The 22,035-nt window shown below is 50.2% G+C and overlaps 1 protein-coding gene across 1 annotated transcript in view; it reads right to left on the reverse strand.

Moving 5' to 3' along the window:
* LOC139987878 (inactive tyrosine-protein kinase 7) overlaps positions 1–21,917 on the reverse strand; it is a 34,166-nt gene extending 12,249 nt beyond the window's left edge. Inside the window, exons 1-2 of the mRNA XM_072004627.1 lie at positions 21,667–21,917; positions 13,295–13,597 (exon numbers count right to left, since the gene is read on the reverse strand). Coding sequence (XP_071860728.1) covers positions 13,295–13,597; positions 21,667–21,706 — 343 coding nt within the window. The 5' untranslated portion in view covers positions 21,707–21,917. The remainder of the gene's footprint in view (positions 1–13,294; positions 13,598–21,666) is intronic.
* Between the last annotated feature and the right edge of the window lie 118 nt (positions 21,918–22,035).

Raw genomic sequence — 22,035 nt, forward strand, 5'->3', positions numbered from 1 at the left:
TGCGCACAGACGACCGGAAGGGACGAAGGTGACGATCTACGGTGGAAAAACCTAACGTTTTCACAGCGAACGACTGGAAAGGAACGCGACAGAAAATATTTCATTCGCACGTGGATCGCAAGCAGATTTTTAGCGAGCGAATAAGCATCTGATTTTTCGTTCAACCGCTCGGTCGACGTAGAATCAGCCGTACACGCGTCGTAGCAGCGTATTAGGGGGATAGAAAGGGAAGAAAGAGAAAGAGAAAGAGTGGGTAGCCGACGTACCCTCGCCAGTACGCCGTTCGAAAGACGAAGAAAACGAATGGCGAAGGTGCGACGAGGAGATTGAGAGAAAGAAGGAGAGAAGGTGCATCGGCTGGAAAGAAGAGAGGCGGACAGATACCGTGGCAGAAAGGGAGCGAGAGAAAGAGAGGGATGCAGGGTGGCTCTGTTCGGGGGTCGGTCGTTGCCATGGGGATGGTAGTAAAGCAGGGAAAGAGAAGGGAGGGTCGGTCGATGCAAACGCACCATAAAGTTTTATGGCTCTCCAGAACTGTACCTATCCGCCCTCGTCTGCCGCAGCTCTGGGTCGCCGGCTCGCTTCTTCGTTTCGGGAAACTCCGCTGCTACGCGCCTTTGACCGAATAGAATTTTTTCCACCCGCCGAAAAATCAACCGTATCGTCGAGAAACAAAGAATATCGACGCTGGCTATTCCCAGAGCGCGCGCTCCGTTCCCAGAAAGAATCAATTTTAACGCGAATTCGCGCTCGATACGAAAGAATATCGTATGACTTTCTTTGAAAAAAGCTGGACGACTTTTTTTCCAGCAGCTCCCCGGCGATCATGATCGCTCTATCGGACAAACGGGACAAAAGGAGGAACGGACTATAGAGACACGTCGAACCGATACTTTTCCACGTTCACGGAGAAAACGAAGATCATGGAAATAGCACACGGTCGGTCGCCGATGGATCTTCTCTCTCGTCAGTCTCGACGTGCGATTGTTCGAGCGAAAAACGCGACAAATCTCGCGCCACCGTGAAAAGAACGTTTAACGTTGATTATCCGCGATTCATCCTGCAACGCGAACCGTTTTAATTGAGCGGAGAGATTCGCGAGAGTCCGAGTCGCGCGCCGTTAACGAGCGAAATCGATTCTCGCTCGATAATTTCGTGTCGGCGGGCCAGCTCGATTCGATACTCGGGGCATACAGGGGATGATTCCGTTAACGGAAAAAAGCACCGAGAGAGACGGAGAAATCGGGGCTTGCCAGGGATTTTTAGCAGCGAACTTACTAACGAACGAGTCTCTCCACCTCGTTACTTTTCGCGTCGCAATTATTTCGCCGTGCTTCGAATTTCAAAACTGTTTATACATTATACATCGATCGCTCCCTCCCCCTATTTCTCTCTCTCTCTCTCTCTCTCTCTCTCTCTCTCTCTCCTTCCCTCTTCTTTTCTCCATGTACGCGCGGTGATCAAATATTTTTGGGAAAGCTATTTCGGGTTAGAAATGCTTCGAACAACGATCGGACGTTCTTCGTGCTTCTCTGTCGGCGATAACGACAACGGCGGAGACACCGAAACGCTGTTGCATCTTTTATGACACGTTGTAAAACGGTAACATAAATCCTCTTTCGGAATGGTAAGACTCGAGATAGGATATCGGTCGTGGTCGATGACGAACACACGGGGATTATCGGGGTAATAAAAATGGACGGCTCTGCAGCAGTCGGTTCGTTTACTTTCCAGAAGAACAGAATCCACTACAAATCGTCTCTAGGAGATATTGTACGCTAGGACGATAGATAGTGCCGTGAGAATCGTACTTGGGCCGCTCTGAACACCTTCGAGGAAATGAAATGTAAATATTGGATCGAGACGCTGCTAGGTATTCGCATCGGCGAACCTTGTAAAATTCTCGTTCCTTCATTCTCCTTGGAAGCGCGCCGTGACGATTTATCCTCGCCGTTTCGCCACTTAAAACGTCATGCACGGTTTTACAAATTCGCTGCGACTCCCATCGTTCGAAGTTTGACGTTTCAGACTTGAAAGAAACAGCAATAAATACGGTAAAACGATTGTCACGGAAATAAAGCGTTTACATACGTGTCTCCAGAAAAATACACATCGACTGGCGCCTCGTGTCTTCCACGAATTATCCAATTTCAGGAAAACTAGAAGGCTGCGAGGAAGGAAAGAAGTCGAACGGCGAGAGCGTGAGAGAAAGAGAGAGAGAGAGAGAGAGGGCGGGCGAGAGAGCCGAGGGGGACGCAGAGTGTATTGCGAACGTGCCCCGAGTGCCAATCCTCAAAACCACCCCAGAAGGAATACAAAAACCGTGCGAGAGAGGCGAGGCTAGGTTCCAGAGGGGAACGTATCCGGCAGGGAGACAGGGACAGAGCCAGAGAGAGGAACACGGTAATTATTTTCGAACCGTCAAACCTGCGTGTGAAGAGGGTGATGCCAGCCGTCATGCGAGAATCAAGGGTTACCTAGCCGAATAATACTTAAGCTTTATTAGCGGCGTAGTCGAGCTCGAAAAACTTCTTCGAATTATACGTCTCCTCTCCCTTTTCTCCGAACGAGTACGCTGAATTCCCGTGAAAATCCCGACGCTTCTCGTAACACCGTGGAAATATCCTCGTTACCAACGCGGCGCCGTTAAGGTCGTTAAAAAGTTAGCAACCGGCCGAGTCGCGCCTTCCTACGGAAGTTTCGCAACGTGTATCGCGGAAAACTGTGGCCGCCCGATAGCCCTTCGGTATAATTTAATAACGTTCGATCGCGCCAACTTTCTCTCTCTCTCTCTCTCTGTCTCTCTCTGACTTGCCTCGCATTCCCGACGTCTTATCGAGCCGGGAGACATCGCCTACATAAAGTCGGAGGAGAACAAGGGGCGAGAGGGGCACCATGAAGTCGTCCGATATCTACGGTTTAAAGCGGGCTTTAATTAAAAATCTATTTGCAAGCAACTCGGTATATTTCTACGGCACGATTGGTAATTGTAAAGCAAACACAGCGGCGAGCTGAATAGCGCTTTCATCGCTTGCAGAGAGAATCTTAGACGCTGCGATGGAACATCGAGTCGTACTGTTTGCCGAGTAAATGTTGCCGGTATATTTGAACACGTATAAATCAATAAAACAAACTGTAGGCAGGTGTACGCTTCATCGGCCGTTTCAACTCGGCCAGTGCAGCTTCGTGCGCCTCTTTAGCCGTGCGTACTAAAAAGCCAACTAACTTCCATAGAACGGAACGAAAGCGTGTGTCTGGTGGTTTCGTTTGTTTTTTCTTTGTTCGCGGCGCAACGTTCCATAAAAAGTCTATAGTATCCGGCAGCACAAAGGCGCCGTTTGTTTTCCTCTTTTTGAAACTTTTACCGGGTTAATCATATAATTAAATCGAGACGCGCGGTCTCAAAGAAGTAGCAAACGAGACCGAGCTTTTGACAAATTCCCGTTGAAAAAGAAAAAACGAAATAATAGAGACACAAAGAGAGTGAGAGTGAGAGAGAGAGTGAGAGAGAGTTTTTTCTAACGATTTGCCGCGTGGCGTGAAATAGAAACGTTGGTTGCGTACGCGCCACGAAACGTGGTCGCGAAAAAGAGGCGAAAAAGAGCGGATATTACTTTTCGAGCAGTCTGCCTGGCCTTTTGACCGATTCCAAAGTGGTCGGACAAGCTTTACCAGCTATAGGCTGTTCTCGAATGAAATCTCACCGCCACGCGCATATATTGCAATTACGACAAGAATCTCTCGCGGAGCTTGAAAGAAACAAGCGATAGAGAGGCGGCGGATGCGGGTGACAGAAAGATGCAGACGGCGGGAGCATCGATTCGAGCCGCTCATAGCTTCGGCTCGTTTCTTCGAACGAGAGTCGCGTTGCCAGATAAAATTGCTGGAAATAGTGTCGCGTATCTACGACCAGATACACACCGATACACCCACCACGTCGAGAGACATCGGAACGCCAAGATAAATTAGTTTCCCTCTCTTTTTCCTCTACGGCCACGCTCGCCTCTCTACGCTTCCACAACGCGGTACAAAAAAAAAAAAAAAAAAAGAGAAAAAAGGATAAAAAAAAGAAAGAAAAAGGAAAGAGCAGAGTAGCGCGAGGAAATTATTACGTTTTTAATTTACCAGGGACGATTGGTTTTCACGACTCTCGGCGCAAATGAACGACGAAGGAGCGTGGAAAGTGAAGGGACGAAAGTTCTCGTGATTGCAGACGGCAAGATCGATCACAAAGTTAGAGTAAACATCGGAGAGAATTGCGACGTAACGAACGACCAAGATATCCCCCGTTTTCTTCGGAATTCGAACCAAAGAGCAAACTCTCCTTCTCGACTAATATTCCGCAATTGCATTTCGTTTCGCGCTACCCGAGAGGAAACGCATCGCAGCCGAGAGATCGTAAAATCGATCTAAAGATCAGGATTTCGCAGCCGGTATTGCTTTCTCGCTATTCGAGAGACAGAAAGATGGATGAAATTCGCGGCTGTGCAAATGCGACGTTGTATCCGCGCCACGGATAACATCGATTTGCGAAAGGTGAAAACCGGGAAGAGAGAGGAGGCCGAGGCGAAAAGCGAGCGTGAAAGAGATAAGAGGATAAAGGACCGGGTAGCATCTCGATAACATCGGCGAGCGGAAATTTCGATTTTACATGGGATGCTAGATCGAACATCGATGGCGCCTCTCAAGAGTGATTTCTGATTCGCGCTGCGTATCGTAGCGTAGCGATCGTGGTTCGACGCGACACCCTTTTTCGAAGCGGATCTCGGTAGGAACGCGATGCCGGATCGTGGAACAAAAGCGACCATTGTCGCGACTGAAAATCAGAAACGGCGAGATCACTTCCGTCCCCAGTCTGTGCTCGAGTTCGAGGGTCGAGCGCCTGCTAGCTCGTTCGCTTTCTCGCGTGAAATTGAGCCAAACAATGTGCGCGTGGCGGCGGTCGATGCTTAGCGTACCAAGCTCCCGCGTTAGACCCACGTAACAGAATTCGAGTGCATTGTAAATTCGTGCTCACTGCTCTTTCCTTTCTTCGCGTTGTTTAACAACGCCGGCATATCCTTTTTTTCCCCTTTTATCGATTTAGGAAAATAATGAAACGCGCCGTCTGGAAGGTCTTTACGAGTACGCGGTAACTACGAATCGAAAAAAGAATCGGACGCAGAGGGCAAGATTGCAGGATAGGAAAGGGCTGGCGGAAAGAAAAGAAAAAGGTGGAAGAGGGCGCGGAGAACAAGGGCGGATAACAGGTTAGAGAGGTAACGACGAAATAAAAAAAAAATATTGCTCAGTCGTGCGATTTCTCTGACGACCACGTCCCCAGAAGTTCTCTCGCGACAGGGAAAACGGCTTGAACACCAGACTGACGTGTCGGTGAGAAACAAGTTTCGTTTTATAGGTCGGTGAGTTTCGTTAGCCGGAAATGAAAATTTGGAGCATCGTAAAGGCGCCCTCTTCACGGTGCTCTTATTTCCTAACAAATGGATATTTCTTCTTACCAAAAAAAAAAAAAAAAAAAAAAAAAAAAAAACTATTGCATCGCGAAACGATGATGAAATAAGTCTAGGAATTGGCAGAAGGATACGTGAAGAACAAATATATCCCTTTTAATCTAGGAAAAAAGTAGGCGTTTTTCATGCGTCACGCTTAAAGGAAGGTCCTTTTAAACGCGGCAGCGGATAAGGAACGACTGCATTTCCGACCGATCTGAACGTAAATGGATCGTTCGTTCCCTTTCGCGCAGTCGAGTAGGCACCGTTGGGAGAAAGAGGGAGAAAGGAGAAGCATCTCGTAATGATAGCGGTGTCTGCATGCGCGCCTCCCTAATTCCCAAGGATCGGGATGCATCCATCGATACATATCTGCATCCATTGACGCATTCGGCGCACCGTTGCACCGCCACGAAATTAATAGCCTTGGAAGTGGCGTGTTTCGATTTCTCGACAACTTTACCGAACGAAACAAACGTCAAAACGATCGTTCGAGAGCCGTAATTGTTGAACCGCGTCGTATTTAACGAAATCGCCAGGTCTCGGAGAAGAATAAAAAAAGAGAAAGAAGAGGAAACAATTTTTTTCCACGATAAAAGGGCAGATGGAGAGAAGGGGTAAACCGGCGAAGCGGCATCCAAGGGGACTCGAGGCAGCGTCGTTTGGCCGACGTCAGCGTAATATGAAAAATATATTCGTCGTGTCCCATGAAATAACCAATTCCGGAGGCTCCGGTATTTTCCCCGTTTTTATCGTGCGGCTATCCATTTTTCCCTTGAAAAATTCGGTTTGGCGGTATTCGCGATTTCCCGCACCGTTTACATTGAACGCGAGAGCTTCGAGCAAGGAAATAAAACGGTCGCACGTCGATTTTGCAGGTGGTTTTCCCGAGTGGCGGCCGTTAATTCTTCGCTCTCTCTCTCTCTCTCTCTCTCTCTCTCTCTCTCTCTCTCTCTCTCTCTCTCTCTCTCTCTCTTTCGTTCATCGCGCGACATTCTCGTATATTCGTACTCCATTCGCGTGGATGTACAGCGTATGGAATTCGAGCGTCGAACGTTCCTCGACGCGTCACGAAACGAGCGTCGTTCCATTTTTTTTTTTTTCAGACGACTCGCTCCGGTAGATTTACCGGATGAACAGGTGTCTGTTTCTGTTTCGCGACACGAGTCACCATCGTCGATGCTTAAACGTGCTCGAACAACTTATGCGCGCCAGCTTTTTTCCTTCGCGAACCGTACAACTAATTAGGGGAAAGCGCGCAAGGTTAATTAGTAAGGAGCGTAATTAATGGGGAGCCCAGGATCTTCCTTATTCATCGGCCAGATTCTCGCGACAGGGTGGCTCCTTCCTTTTTATCGCGTATCTTTTTTCTTTTCCTTTTTTGTTCCTATTTGCGCTCTTTTCTTTCGTCGATCTCCTGCACCGCTAGCACTGCTTCTCGTCCTTTTCTTTCCTCGCTTCCTTTCTCCTTCGTACCTACTCCCCCGTTGCTAGATATCTCGCACTCTTTTGGCACCGCACGCTCCTTTTTTTATTTCTACGCGCAACGAGCCGCACACACTCTCTTTTTTTCGTTCCACTGTATATTGGTCGGGTTCATTTAGCGCGAGAAATAATTACGGTGCTCCCCGGCTAAAATGCCTTACCGTGTGTACTTGGCCCCGATTGTTCGCCTCGATGACGGTAATTTGACAGACAGGGGTTGCGCCGTGCGAGACAAAAGTCGCGCGGAACAAATCGACCGGGAACGCTTGGCAAGCATACCGGGTAAATCGTTGCAGCGCTCAACGAATTTCTTCTCTTTCGAGTGATACGTACGTACGTGTAAGGAAATATTATCGAGAAAACCTGGATCGGCCGAGGTATTTTCGTCTCTATTCGACCGTACCGTACGCGAGATCTTCGACATATTGCACCGAAGGGTCATTCGGTTGTTCTATTTGCCTGGCGCTATTCGCAAAACTCTGACGAGAATTTAACTCACGTTGACGATTGTCAACGAATGAGAAGTACCTATAATACGTACGGGTATAACGAGCTTTCCCTGGAATCGAGGCAGACTACGAGAAACGCTTTAGGGGAACGACACGCATAAAACGCGAAAACATCGTGAAAGCGATATTTACCAAGGTAGCGCTCGCTCTGCATCCTTTTTTATTTTAGGGTCACTCGAGAGTAGCCCGGGAGCCGTACACGGGTGCGAAGCATTGCACGACGGTGCACTACTGCAATTCATTCGGCACAATGCACCAACACAGCTCTAGCTGGATATACCAAGCTGGAGAAACGAAAGAAGGGAAATAAAGAAAGGACGAAGGGAGAGCCGGGGAAAGGATAGCTAGAGAAAGAGAGAATAAGAGTTTCTCGTGGTACGCGTTCACGACGAGCATCCGTGGTAGTGTTTTTAAAAATGCAGCCGCCCCGGGCTGCCTGCAGCCTCAACGATTAGCTTACTACCCCTTCCCATCCCTCCCTGGGCTCTCCTTCTTCTCTTCAGCTTCACGTGCTCTTCCTCCGTCCCTTTCTTTTCGCGTCTCTCGCGCTCGCTCTCCGGCGACGACGACGATGACGACGACTACGATGACGGCGACGACGGCAACGGCGACGCGCAGCCCGCACGGAGGCGAGACAATGAAAATGCAAGCAAACCCTCGCTGAATTGAGTTCTCCACCTGCGTGCGACCGACCGGGAGTAAGAGGAAAGAAGAGAACACGAGGACGGGGAAAGAACCAGAGAATCCCTATGGTAGGCTTGCCTCGAGATCTCGCGGATTTCCTCCCTTTAAAGCAGATATAATTCGAAGCTTCGTCGAGGCGCTGTTTTGTTTATTCCACGCTTTATCCTCCGCTCTTTCTCCTCCCTTCGTTTTCTTTTTTCTAGCAGCGAGGAAACATCGCGAATCAAGACGGCTCGGGTAAATACTTGCGCGTGATCGCTATAAAAGTCGTTAGGTCGTGAATAGAGCGAACGCGTGCGGCTGTATGGCGATTCGAGACGATCCCGAGTCTCGCGAGCGAGAACGATCTTGCAAAATTCGTTAAACACGCTGGCGATTTTCGGCTTGGAACGAACGCATTCGCGGCGGGTGTTCTTCCGCCTTTCTTCGAATTCATCGTCCGTTAAATGTTCCGCGCGTATGATTTATCGGCCAGGTGTTATTATTATTCCGATGAAACGTGGATCGAAGCGCACACCCTTGAAGCGAACCGGTAAATTTATCGTGGTATTGAGGAGGGTCGGCACGCGTTGCTCCCGTCAATGCGTAGCCGCTAAAAAATGGGTATTGTTGTGGTGTACAATAGGAGAAGCCTAATTGCCATTTGGACTGGCGTTATACGGCTAGCCGCGGGGTTCACAGGCGGTGCTACGACGCGAGTCAAGAATGTGGATACGAAGACCTTCTTCGAGACCTTGGCTACGATTCAACGTTTCGCCACGAACGTATAAATTAGTCGCGGTTATTAATTCGTCCGGTCTCAAAGGATTCAACGTATGCAAGCCGGACGAAAGGAGCGAATAAATTAAACGTGGGCGCGAAAGTTAAGTTTCCCGCGAGACGATCGCGTCACGGTGCGATCGAAATATATCCGCGCGATTACAATGGCGAATAAGTATCTCGGAACGCGAGTAGAACAGAAGGCGAGAGGGGTCTTTGAATAGAATTTCCAAAGCGAGCTATTTACCGCTCGAGCAGCGACAACGCGGCGAAGAAACGTCTGCCGACGATTGTTCTCGGAGGCAGCGCAACGACGAGGACCGGATGATAGTCGAAGCTATGAGCAAAAGTACTCGTTCAACCGGAGCTCATCGAAAAGTGGCGCTTTACGGGGCGGAGAAAATGAGATTGCTGGGAGAACGATGGCTTATTGTCGACTACGCACAATGCGTGAGGTTTAATTGCCGGTCGAGACCGCGAAGAAGGTAAACGAGGAGCGGCGAGAACGTGAACGGTTGCCGCGGTCGTTCGTCGCGGCCGCAACCCTATTAGAAACCGGAGACACAGGATTTTTCACGGTGGCTGAAGCCACTTTTTGGATCCCATTATCCACTCGTCTGCGGAATCGCGTTAACACTTTCAATCCGGAGACCCTTAAACCGTTAAACCTCACGAATCATCTGGCTGCTCGGGAAAAGAAAGGAAAAAGAGAAGAAAAAATAGAGATTAATAGCCCGGATATTTTTCGCCGCGAGCTCACCATTACGCTGAGCCAAGAGGAAAGAGCGTTTATCCCGGCAAGAGGCGACGATCTTACCATTCCGATCGTCATTTTCATTAGAATTCCCAACATCGATTTGCACCGTATCCGAGCGAAATGGAAATGGTCGTAAAGAAAGGGAAGAACGGACCGAACTCGGTGGCGCGTGGAATAACTCGTTCGGTCTCTTAGGAATCTTGCGTATCATCCGATGCAAAGGAAGTCGTTGCAAGACGAGGCGTAGCACGCTCGAGTCTACGTACACGGCGTATAAATCAGATAGGATCTCGCGTAAAGTCGAGGATACGCGTTGCGCTGAATTCAGCCCTTAGTCCCGCAGCTTGTCCCTCTCTGTCTGTTTCACTTTGACTCTCACACCCTCGCGGATGCCGTAGCTCGAGGCTGAACAACTTCCTATCCATTGTCGCGTATCGCAGCAGGCTCTTCCTCGTCGCGAAGCGAGATGTTATTTTTTTATTTGCACAAAGGATCCTCCTCGGCGTGTTATTACCCCCCGTGCGTCCGTCCCTCGTAGCCTGGTCTGTGGCCGCGAGCCGAGGGGTTGGAAATTAAAAGAGGGAAAGGGATGGTTTTCACGTCGAGGTACGCGGAATATTCACGGCGGGCCAGCTCGTCATCGCCGAGCGTGTTCGAGAGATCACTCGTCAGACGCTCGACCTTTCGAGGGTGGAAAAACCAGAGTTTCCGTCTGCCCTGTTTTTCGATATCGCGAAATTATTTCGAAACTCTGTCGCGTGTTTAATTACGTTCTTTCTACGATTACGGCTCGTTGTTTTCGTATCGAGTAATTATACGCGATCGTTAATACGGCGCGATTGAAAACGAACGATCGAAAACGGGAGGCAGCGGATGGCGCGTTTACGCGAAAATTCATGAAACGCGGAAAACGCATTTGCGTTCTATCGGAAAGCGCAACACGCGCACCTTATATTTAATGGAGCGAAAATGCGCCAGTGTACCTTTTACACGCATATGGTATCCGAGCGGAGGAGACATTTCGAGCGTTGAGCGTGTTTAAAGGATTAACCGAAATAAGCTCGCCCGCAATGCGCGCCCCGAAACACGCGCAACATCCAGTCCGACTAGCTTTATTCCTTGAAATTCTGGAAATTTCGCCATAAACAGGTCTAATAGCGTCGCGGTATCTCCACACTTTGGAATAGCCGTAATCTCGCAAGGTTTTCCTGCAATTTCGGTAGCAGCGAGACTGTTTCAGCTGATTAACCGAGTCGTCTTGTATATCCTCAAGCGCGCCTAATTAAAAGAAAATATCTACTCGCATTTTTAAAGTCGCTTACGAGACTCGGTACGCAGCAAGATCTTCGCAGTAGAAACGTTAAACGACGATCGGCCGGGGACGTGTAAAAAGCAACGTGCGAACGTGTTGCCCGTCGCTAGTCCATTTGTATCTTTCGTCGGCGAAACGGTGAATGACCACGCCTCGTACGGCCTTGGCCTTCGTGAAAAGAACCGGATCGACGACCTGGCGAGCGGTATCGAATTGTCAAAGGGGCTAGATATTAGACGCAGATTAATCAGCTGTTGAACGCGTGCTTACATTCGATAGGGATTTCCGTTTCCGTTTCGAATCGAACAAAAGACACGTCCCCCCGGTGTCATCGGTTCAAAGATCGATAACCCTTTGCAAAGGTATCACCAGACGGATTTAATTAATCAAACGGGAAACAACTATAAACGTTAGACGGCATCGACGATTTGAGTCCATAAGCGTTTTATCCGTTGGATAATTCCCTTTCATCGGAACGATTCGAGCGAATCCGCGGATGAAAGGGTGGTTCGTCGGTTGGACGAAATTACGCGATGCCTAGACGAAATTCATTCGCGAACGGAGGAGACGGAAAACGCTGCAGCCATGGCGAGCCGAAGAAAACGTTCCATCGTCATTATCATTATTATATTTATCGCAATTATCAAAAGGAATCGAGCCAGGCGACGGGTATTAAGCACGCGCTAAATGTACTCGTGCTCGGTACACTTCACCGGGTTGGCAGCAGCGTGTAATAATAATTACGAAACGATACATGATAACGAGGTGCCGGGACGCTAACGACGCCCTGACGTCGTTTCTCTCTTTCCTCGCTCTTGCCTCGCCAGCCCCCGCAACCGTTTCACCACTATTTCTCTCTTCTTTTCCCGTCCTCGACGGTTCCCCGATTTAATAATATGTACTTTTTTTTTGCAAATTTCTTCATTATTCATTCAATATCGCGGTACCGCGGTTCGCGCCTCCTCAGTTACCGCGTCGATTTTTTTTTTTTTCACTTTAGCTCGTTCCCCCTTCGTCCTACGCGCGGAAAGCACCTATTTTGTGCGTTTTCAAATACAAATAAAAAAATGCCAGCAACTCGCGCACCTCGCTAGTAACATTATACGTATTTTCCTGCTTCCTCTCTCCTCTTCCGCTCAGTCAACTCGTCACGCCCGTCTCGACGCTAAGCATCGTTGCCATCGTCGTCGTCGTCGTCGTCGTCGTCGTCGTCATCGTTGTCGTTGTTGTCGTCGTCGTCGTCGTTATCAGCGACAACTTTCGTCTCGTCGAATTTATTTTCCGGGGATCCTCGAGCGTTTTGAAATCGTTAAAATACGAACACGGCTGCGCCCAGGGCCGTCGTCATCGACAGACGCCATATTGGGCAGCTCGGTTCGAGAGCAAATTATCTTGCTTAATTAATGTCGCGCTGGCGAATAATTGGAATCGCGAGAGGGACGGGAACGGCGAAAGAGCTCACGGTGGCCGAGTTCAGCAGCCGAGGCTATCGCGAATCGATTCCTATCTCCGCGCTTCCCTTTCGTTTCGACCCCTTCTTTCTCGGTCTCTTTTTCTTTCTCCCGCTCTCGGATTTCCCCCTTCCATCCATCGGCGCGGTTCGTTCTGTTCGTTTCGCTTGTCTCTCTTTGGTTCGTTCGGCTCGTGTAATTTCTGCACGGCAGGCGTTTGATCTGCGCTTTTGCGGAGAAAGGGCGATTAAAAAGTGCCGTGAGAATAACATAGCCACGGTGAAATCCGTTGTAGCGTCGCTTTGAATCCCTCGGGCGTTGGTCTCGGGACTGTCCTCCTCTCTTACCACCGCCCATCTTCCTTCGCTCTATCGTTTCATCTCCCAAGCTCCGTCTTGCTCTCGCACTTTGTCGATTAAGCAACGCGACCGTGAACGCGGGATTATACCGGTTTGCCGCATTTCGGTGAGGCACGACACGCGCGAGACGCGAGGTTCGCGCCACGCTCTCGAGACCTACGCGATTAATCTCTCGATGGTCTCGCCCACCATCACGAGCACGTTATTAATTAAATGCCGGCGAGCTAGCGCTCGTTAAAAAATTCTCGTATTTGCGCCAAGAAACGAGTTCCATTTCGCGCGACGCGCCGCGCTGTTAAACGCGTTTGTATCGCGATCCTACCGCGTTTTTTTTTTTTCTTTTCTTTTTTCCATCGATCAGGATTTCACGCCTCCGACCAAACAGACGTCGGCGAGTTAATCGTGGAACGTAACTACTCGTGCAACGGACGTGCACTATCGGCGAACAAATTAGCGAGAAATCGAGTACTATAAAAAAAAGTTACTCACATTGAATGTCGATCTTGGCTGGTGAACTCTCGATGGAATATTCAGTTTCCTCGTGGGTGGCGACGCAGACGAAGTTGCCACTGTCGAGGATTCGGTTCACCCTGGTGATGCGAAGGTCGCCGCCATCCTGGTGTCTCCGTGGACTCGGCGCCAGCGGCTGTCCGTCGATTTTCCACGAGTACTTGACCAGCGAACTGGGCTGTGCCTCGCATCTCAAACGTACCGGGGATCCTTCGGCGACCGAGTGCTCGCCGGGACTCACGGAGAAGTACAGGCTACCGTCTTGACCAAATACCGGTACCACTGTGCAAACACATCCATCGAACGTTACACAATTTCATCTAATTATCATCCATCGAAACGTAGCTAAGAGACAAAGAGGGAGAGAGAGAACAAAATCATCGATACGATGATTACGCATTTTTCTTTCTCTACCGACGATTCAGCGGTTCCTTTGACTCCGAACCGTGCGAACGAACAACGTTGGGAAATTCCGTTAAAAACGAGGGTCGCGTGGTGGATTTTAACTGGAAAGTTTCACTTCGACACCCCGGATCGTTTGGAAATTGCGGGGATAAGATGAAATGTCGACAGGAGCGTTATGGTATCGTTATTAAAAATATCGTTAATTACCAGAGTAGAGCGGTAACAATCGAGCGATAAACAGCTCGACGAGGAAACGCTGTAAAACGGATGGCAACAAGAGCTTCGCTCTTTGAATGCGGAACTCTCATTAAGTTGATTGATAATTAGCACGGGGCAACGTTATTGTATCGATGTCCTTTGATATCCGCCAACAGAAAAGGTCTTCCTCTGGCACGCCGCCCCCTGTCTCGTTTCTCGGTGCACCGTTTAATACGATTTCTTTTTCTCTGTTTTTGTTTTCGGGATATTACCGCGCGCGATACGCGATACGCTCTCTCTTCTTTCCCAGCTGTGCCTGGCGCGCCGGTTGTGTTTTCAGGATACGAACGTAGATGCATATCCCTAGAGTAATTCCGCACAATTTGCCGATTGCCGCGGGTATCTGTGCGTCGACGATTCGAGTCGAGCAAGAAGAACCAGAGAGGAAGATAATATCCGAATGACATCCATGAAATACGCGACAGGTGTTCTTCGCGGAGTACGTATTCAAGCGTGCGCACCGGGCGACTGCTATCGAGAGAAAGACGTCTACTCGTTCAACGAGCTTATTAGTTGGTCGTTAATAAGCTTCTCTACCGAGACGGAACGATTTAAGCTTCCTGAGCTAATTAGGCAAACCTTCTGATCTTATTCCGACACGTATCGGCAAACTCGGCTTCCAGTTTGTTCCACGTTCCAACGAATTCGAGACAAAAAGAGAGATGGATACGTTGCCGGTAAATTGGGAGAGAGAGAGAGAGAGAGAGAGGGAGAGGTTGGCTAGTTTTTAATCGTTTGTGCTCAAATCGTACACGAAAAACTCGCTTTCGAGCAACGTCCATGAACAAACGTTGGGAACGAGCTGCAAATAGTGGGGCGTGCAAATTAAACGAACCACATTGTACCAGGTAGGGTGGTGCGGCGACGCGAGCAGAGCAAAAGGCGGACACGGACAACGGTGTAGAGGGAACACGGTCAGAAAAAACGAATGGAAAAAGAAAAAAAGTCGTAACAAGAATCATCTGTTCGAACATATTTTTTTCGCTTCGTGAACGTTACCGCTTCCGCGCTGTAAAAAATGGATAGGAAATGGATAGAAAAAAGTCTGGAGCTGGGAACTCGAGCGGCAGGCGTCCGCGCTCGCGATTCGCAGCCGTACTCTCGGCGTATCGATCGATCGCATCGCCGATTTTGCAAACATCCATCGCAACGTATATACGACACGTATACTGTGGCGCGTTCGCGTACGTGTGTAGATTACGTTCTCTCTGTACACGAGCTGAAAATCGATTGTTGCGTTTCCATGGCTGGAATTCAAGCTACACACGTGCACGGTCAACGACGAGACCGTCCAATGCGTCCAGGTATTCGCCCTGTTCACGCTTAACGGTTTTCCCAGAGGAAGCTAATTAACTCGCCGGCGACATTATCGGTGAACTCGAAATAACGCGGGTTTGCAGTTCGCGTGAATGGTCAGGGTTCGATCTCGTTGTGCACGATCTCCAACAGGAGAAGGCGTAAGTCCTTCGAAGAGATACGCGAGTCGCGCTGAAAATAGAATCTGGTCTCTGATTGAAATTCTCTTGTTGTTCGTTTTCACGGTTTCTGCCGCGTTCACGGAAGTCAATTAACGTTAGTTTCGTGCGATTCGAGACGCCGCTCGCTCGAAACGTTAACCCCAGGAATGGCCAGATCCGTAATGCCCAGTCGTAAATCTATCCCAACGGACCAATGCTCTTTTATTTGCCTCGGTTCGGGACCGCGTCAGCCGTCCGGCCTAATTGCGGGGCCAGGTACCAGACACCGTTGGCCGGATCTCTTGGCCGTTTCTAAATTTTAACCGTGTCGTTGCGGGGGAAGGCAGGGGATCCTGTTATTATCTCGTAGTAGATCAAAATTATCCTTTAAAATACAAAGGAGGAAGAATGGCGCGAGGTGGAGATTCGAAGAACCGGTAATTTCCAACGCGGTCGATTCCAGCGAGCTGGTAATTTTCGACGAAATTTCGAAGTCGGTTCCATACCGCGCTCTTCGTGACTCTCCGTGGTTAATGACGATGCTCCTTCTTCCGGTGGATTTGCTTGGCCGAGAGGGATCTCAAAAACCGAGAGTCGAAGAAGAGAAAGAACGCGCTGCTTTTGAAACGAGCTCGTGACGCTGCACGTCGACGCTCTGCCGAGCTTATCCACGACAGTCGGCCGAATCCTAAAAAAAGAATGCGCGCGGGTCGGTTTCCGAGTCGTTCGTTGCCGATCCTGGAACCTTCCCAAGGGGTAAACACGACCGCTTTTACGACCTACTCTCGAGATTACTTTCCTCCCCGACGCGAACGTCTCTCGGTCCAGCTCCGCGTTCCGTCCTCTCTCGTTCGACGTGTGCAGCTGCTCGCGCCGCTTTATGGCGTTTACACAAGCCGCTCGATTTTTCGGCCCCTGCACGCCACGCCACACAGCGACGCTGCACTTCCGTGTGCGACGAAGAGCAGAACGATCTCGACGCGGACGGCCAACCGACTCGTAAACCACCGAACATCGCAAAGGACGCGCTCCTTTCCCTCCACGGTTGATCCACTTCCGGCCAACTTCAAAGTAACGAGCGGAGCTATTTTCTGCCGGATAAGAGAGATCGCTTCTCGCCTCGGAACGATCGTCGGAGGAAGAAGGCAAAAAAATGTTTGATTATTACTCGCGGCGCACGATCTCCTCGCAGCCGGCAGTGGTAAAGAACGAAAGTTCTACCTCGTCGAGCGGAACTTGCCTCGTTACGAAAGCTTTTCGTTACCACGAGCGAGCGAGCGAGCGCGGGCGTGTGCGCGCGCGCACCAGCGACCAGGGCCTCTCACGCTAACGACCGGCTCGTTAAAATCGAAAAATCATTAGCCGGATGCCTTTCGAGTTTCTTCGAGATTCCTCGCCGGCTCGTCGAGTTGCCCATTTACCGGCATCTTGAAATTCCGCTGGCGAACGCGTGCGCGCCATCCCATTAACGAGCCGGCCGACCGTGTTACAGGAAAATTCTACCTTTCACCGTTTTGCCAAACACCCCGCTAACGAACTGCTGGCAGAGAAAATTCGCGACGTCTCGCGCAAAGGCGGTGGCGGCGGCGGCGACTGTCGCGTTTCGAATACGGTTTCGACGTGCGCGATGGTCAACGTACGTATCATATCGAGCGTAATGCGCGCCGCTACATAATTCATCGGACGTACGTAGAACGCGCGCGTTTTCGCAACGCGATCCGCGGTTGTCTATGTACGCGTCGGCGATTTACGCGCGAACCGCGATCGTCACAAAGGACGAAGCTCGACGCGTGTTTTGTGAGTTGCAGTGAAAGGACGAGATTCATAGTGGCGGTTAGCGTGCGCGTATTTCTACAGGGTCCTGGCCACGGCGTGTGCCGCGTCTCCTTCGCTCGTTGGGACAAATGGTGTTCGGAGTGCCGCCTTGCAGACGCTCCGAGTAGCGTGAAATTCACACTCTCGGGACGTTTTTCACGATTCTGAATGCACGCTGAGAGTCTCCTTTCTTCGTCTCGGGGTGTCGACGCGAGCAAGTCGGGTCTTATTTAAAAAAAAAAAAAAAGAAAGAATCCAGAAGAGAAAGGAAGGAAAAAAGAGGAAAAGAAAAGAAGGAGAAAAACAGATAGAACGAAGAAAGGAGAAAGAGCCGGCCGCGCTACCCAAGAAACCGTAGAAAGGGAAGAAGGAGGAAAGACGCGCGGCCGAGGATCAGCCTGCTAGAGTAGCGACGCCCTTTTGACAGTGAAAAAGTAACGGCACTCTGTCGCGCTTCGCGGTAACCGACACAAAAGCGAACGACGAATTAGTGGTGCTGCGTGGAAGCAGCGGGATAACACGTCCCTCTCATTTGAAATTTCTTATCGCGCGTCGTTAAAATAAAGTTTCTGCCTTAAAAATTTCTTACGGCGAGCGGACGTCTGCCGAGCTCGGACCGTCCGACATTCGACGCGTTCGAATAAAACGAAATTTCGCGGAATAGACTATATATAAAGGGAGGCGGTCACGCCGCAACGAACAAGAGTAAAACGCTCGCAGCGAAGAAAGGCGACGCGGAGAAAAGTGTTGGCCACTCGTTAGGCGAACGTTTCCAGACGCCTGGACGCTACAGCGCTTAGCAGCTTACGCGTTTCCACTTATGAATACCGCGAGACACGCGTCGCGAGTACGCAGACACGACACGCGTTGAAAGAGACGAGCACGAGTGGACTGACGATACGTTTGGGACGGCGCGACTCGTCGCGTTTCTCTACAGAGGAAAAATATTCTCGATCGGGATGGGTAGGCGATAGAGAGGTATTCGTGTAAAAAATTGAAAAATCAGATAGCACGAACGAGCTCGGAAGGAATACGCGACGACGGTCGCATTCAGGTTGCGGCATTATTCGCGAATCAAAGGGAATTCGTCGAACGGAAAAGGCCGATCGAGCGGTCGGAGCGTGGCATATTTCAGTAGTCGCGAGCGTATAACGACGACGCCCGAGCAAATTTCAAAGAGGCCTATCGGGTTGTACGTCGCCTGCTCGAAATATATTATCCGCGTCTCTTGCGTTCCACGCGGGTCATCAAACGCTGCTTTTGCCCGCGCCGAAGCGTTTTACGCTCTTTCAGGCACAGCCTGCTGCTGTGCTCCTCCTCGCAACTCGCAATGGAAAACAGACGGAGAAAAAAGCGAAACGCCGGCAGAAGAGCCATTTCCTGTCGAAATACACGTCGCCGGATATTCCGCTATCAACCACGATACGCTATCTATTTGTCGCGATGACATCCTCCGAAAGTTACCACCCTTTTCAGCTTTGTTTTTGCTTCCATTTCCCGTTAGCTGCATTTCCGTGATTATCGCGTTTTCCAGACCTATCGTTTTCCGATTGCAACGACCGTTATCCGTATTACACGCGTATACCGTGGCGATGCCGATGCATCGATTCGTTCAAAGGTGGAATTTCTCGGCGAAGAACGTTTACAGAACGACCGGTACGAACGAACGAGAGCCACGGTTCGCGCGAAACCTTACGAACGAGTCGGCGGGTCTTGGCAAAGAAAAGAAGCCAGCGAAAGCGACGGAAGAGAAAATCTTGGAAAGTGTTGGACAACGAAGCACAGCTTGTTTACATGGAGTACCGGTAACGCTTTTTCCGTCGTGCGCAATTTTTCATTTTCAGGAAGAGCCTGGAGAAAGCGACGAGGTTGCGGTGGCGAAAGTTGGTGTTGTGACCGAGGACAAGGGAAAGCTGGTAATTTCGCACGGAGGATACGAGCGCGCGAAAGCGAACGACGAACGAAGCGCGGGCTACTACCCTTGCACGATGTGTCGCGGTTCCCCGAGAAAAGCGTCGTTTTCGCCCTTTATGCGTAAATAGCCGCATTACGCGCGGCCTCTGCTTTTATTCGCTCTCTTGCGAGTCGTTCCACCAGCCAAGGGATCAAAGGGCTAATACAATTTTTCTTGGTACCTCGGCCCGTTGCCCTGCAACCCTCCCGTCCGCTCTCGCTACCTTCTTCGTCGCGTGCGTTTACCGGCTGCGCGCCACCCGACCGGCATCACGGTTTCAGAAACACTTTAGGACGAAAGAGAAACAGCACGTGGATAAAGAGAGGCACGACCACGCGGAAAGGAACAGAAACAGAGAGTAAGTAACTCCGAGGTTGAATAACATTCGGTGTATAAAATAGCCGTGCACGCCGGGCCACGGACAAAGGGCCTTTAGTGGCAAGCAGTGTAAAAAAGACGTAGACAGAGAGCCGAGAGAGGAGGACATGGAAGGAAAGAACGAGAGAGGAGGTTTGCCGTCGATGGCGAAGGAAAGAGGTGAAAGGGAAAGAGAGAGAGAGAGAGAGAGAGAGAGAGAGGAAGACCGAGGAAAAAAGCCCGAGTGTACCGGTACCCCTTTTCAGGGCACAGGACGTCTCCGAACGGCACGGCGGGACGGTCGTTCTCATCCGTAACCCGAGACGTGTAATTAGGAGCACCGGACCAAGATGAATAGCCAAGTGGTCGGTACCGGGGCAACAGGCAGAGAAAGGAAAAGTGGGGGACGAAGCGGGGATACCGACGATATGATCCATCCATCGGCAACCACGACGACCACGTTAAAGAAGAAGCCGTGTGCGGTGTGCGCCATCCTTGCATCGCTCCGCCGATCCAGGCCAGCCGATTCGATCCGATTCGACTCGGTTCGAGAAACCGATCAAAGTCCCGCGCCAGCCTGTTTATGCCGCCGCTGCAACATCGCCGTGAACGCTCCCTCGACCCGCCTTAGATCGTTATTTATGAACACGTATCCAACGTGTTTTTATCGGTAGCCGGTTTCACGCTTCGCAAAAAAGCATCCGCGTAGCTAAATAATTTTCAGAGGCGGGCACGATCGAAGATGCAGCCCAGATGGTTCGAGTCGGCGATTCTATTTGGACCGCGGTCCATTCCATCTTTTATAACGTCCTCAACTCGAATCTAAATTTAAGCCGCTGAATCGTACCGCAATAGCGTTGCTAAAAGTGCATTTTGCAATCGGAGCGAAGATCGATTTAAGGCGCTCCAAATACGTACTTAGAGATCACGAGATAAGGGCGAAACGAGGCTTTCAGCGAAAGACCAACGAGTTGCTCGTGAACGGTCTTGTAAACAAAGGCGAGAGCACGGCGATAAATCGACCGGTTGTTTGGCATTTTTTAAAAGGCCAGGAAAATCTCTCTTGAACGTTGCACGGCCGGTGTCGTCTTTGTCCGACTAGCGTTCGCAGCCATCGCTACTAATTACACGTGCAGCCGCACGTATACGACGTTACCGTCGATATTAGGTAGGTGGATACGTAATATGGCCCCCCTTTTCCGCCGAGTCTGCGTATATTCGCTTTCTAGGTGTGCATGGCTATCGAACCGGTTCTCCTCTTCGAGAGGGAGAGATGGGGAGAGAGAGAGAGAGAGAGAAAGGCGGCAGGAGTGGGTTACCGGCCGGCATCATGGACGATGGAGAAAGATCGTAGCCAGCATCCACCCGACTATACCACGCTGCCAACGATACACCACCAACACCACTAACCATCGGCAGCGGCATTGGCATCATTATCAACGACGTATCGTCGTACATCGGCCGCGCAGAGATCGGCAGGACTGATTCGGCCTACCGACTGCAAATTGCAGCTACGACTCGCTCTTTTCGAATGGTGAATTCGCCGACAGTGTTAAAGGGCCATCGATACGGCTTTGCCACCGCACTTCTCCGATTATCAGTCAATGCTCGATATTCTTCCTCCGTACGTTCTTTCTATCCTTTGATGTTCCGTTCCGGGAATTTGTATACCGTCGAATGGAACGTTCGTAAAAGACGCGCGCGATTAACGACGAGATGAAAACAAGATTATTTACAAATAAAACGTTCCGGAGTAAACGCTTCGGCACGGAATTACGTTCGCGGAGGAACGTATTCGTTGAAAGAGAGATTGGAGTAAATGAAATTGCTGGTTGCGGTAGTTAAGACCAATTAATCGTAATTATAGCAGGACCGGCGAAAGAAGAAAGCAATGGAGCACGATATAAAGCCGACGAGTTGTAAAACTTGGGATAAACGATTTCGAGCGACAAACGAAACCGTTTCTATCGATAATATCGTTGCTCTTTCCCCATCCGTCTTTTTGCGATTCACTGACACCAACAAGGGTGAACCTCGAGAGAGTGGGCAAAGAATCCTTCGAATCGTAGTTACGTGCGTATATTGTACGTATATAAGGTACTCACGAAAGCAGAGCAAAAGAGTAACTGCGTCGAGACGCCACATCCTTTCGATGGCTTCGACCTGAGGAATCACGCGGCTCGAAACTCGCTCGGGGAGAGACTGAGCAGGAAGACCGTTCCCGTGTATCAGAATCCTCACGTCGCTGTCATTCTATTTTTCTTCCGTGTGAAGCTTGCTTGCCAACCGACCAACACACTACGCGAAACTGGGAACAATCCAACCGAACACCACGGAACGACGCGCGATACTGAGGGCCACTAACCCACGCCGCGTCGTAGCGACCCCTGCTCACGGGGTTCACGGCCGATGCCTTAAATCATCCGGTTGCCGCTAGATGGCGTTCTAAATCGGCGCGTCCAACTAGTTACCGA

Source organism: Bombus fervidus, chromosome 6, assembly GCF_041682495.2.
Source record: "Bombus fervidus isolate BK054 chromosome 6, iyBomFerv1, whole genome shotgun sequence".
Classification (NCBI taxonomy): domain Eukaryota; kingdom Metazoa; phylum Arthropoda; class Insecta; order Hymenoptera; family Apidae; genus Bombus; species Bombus fervidus.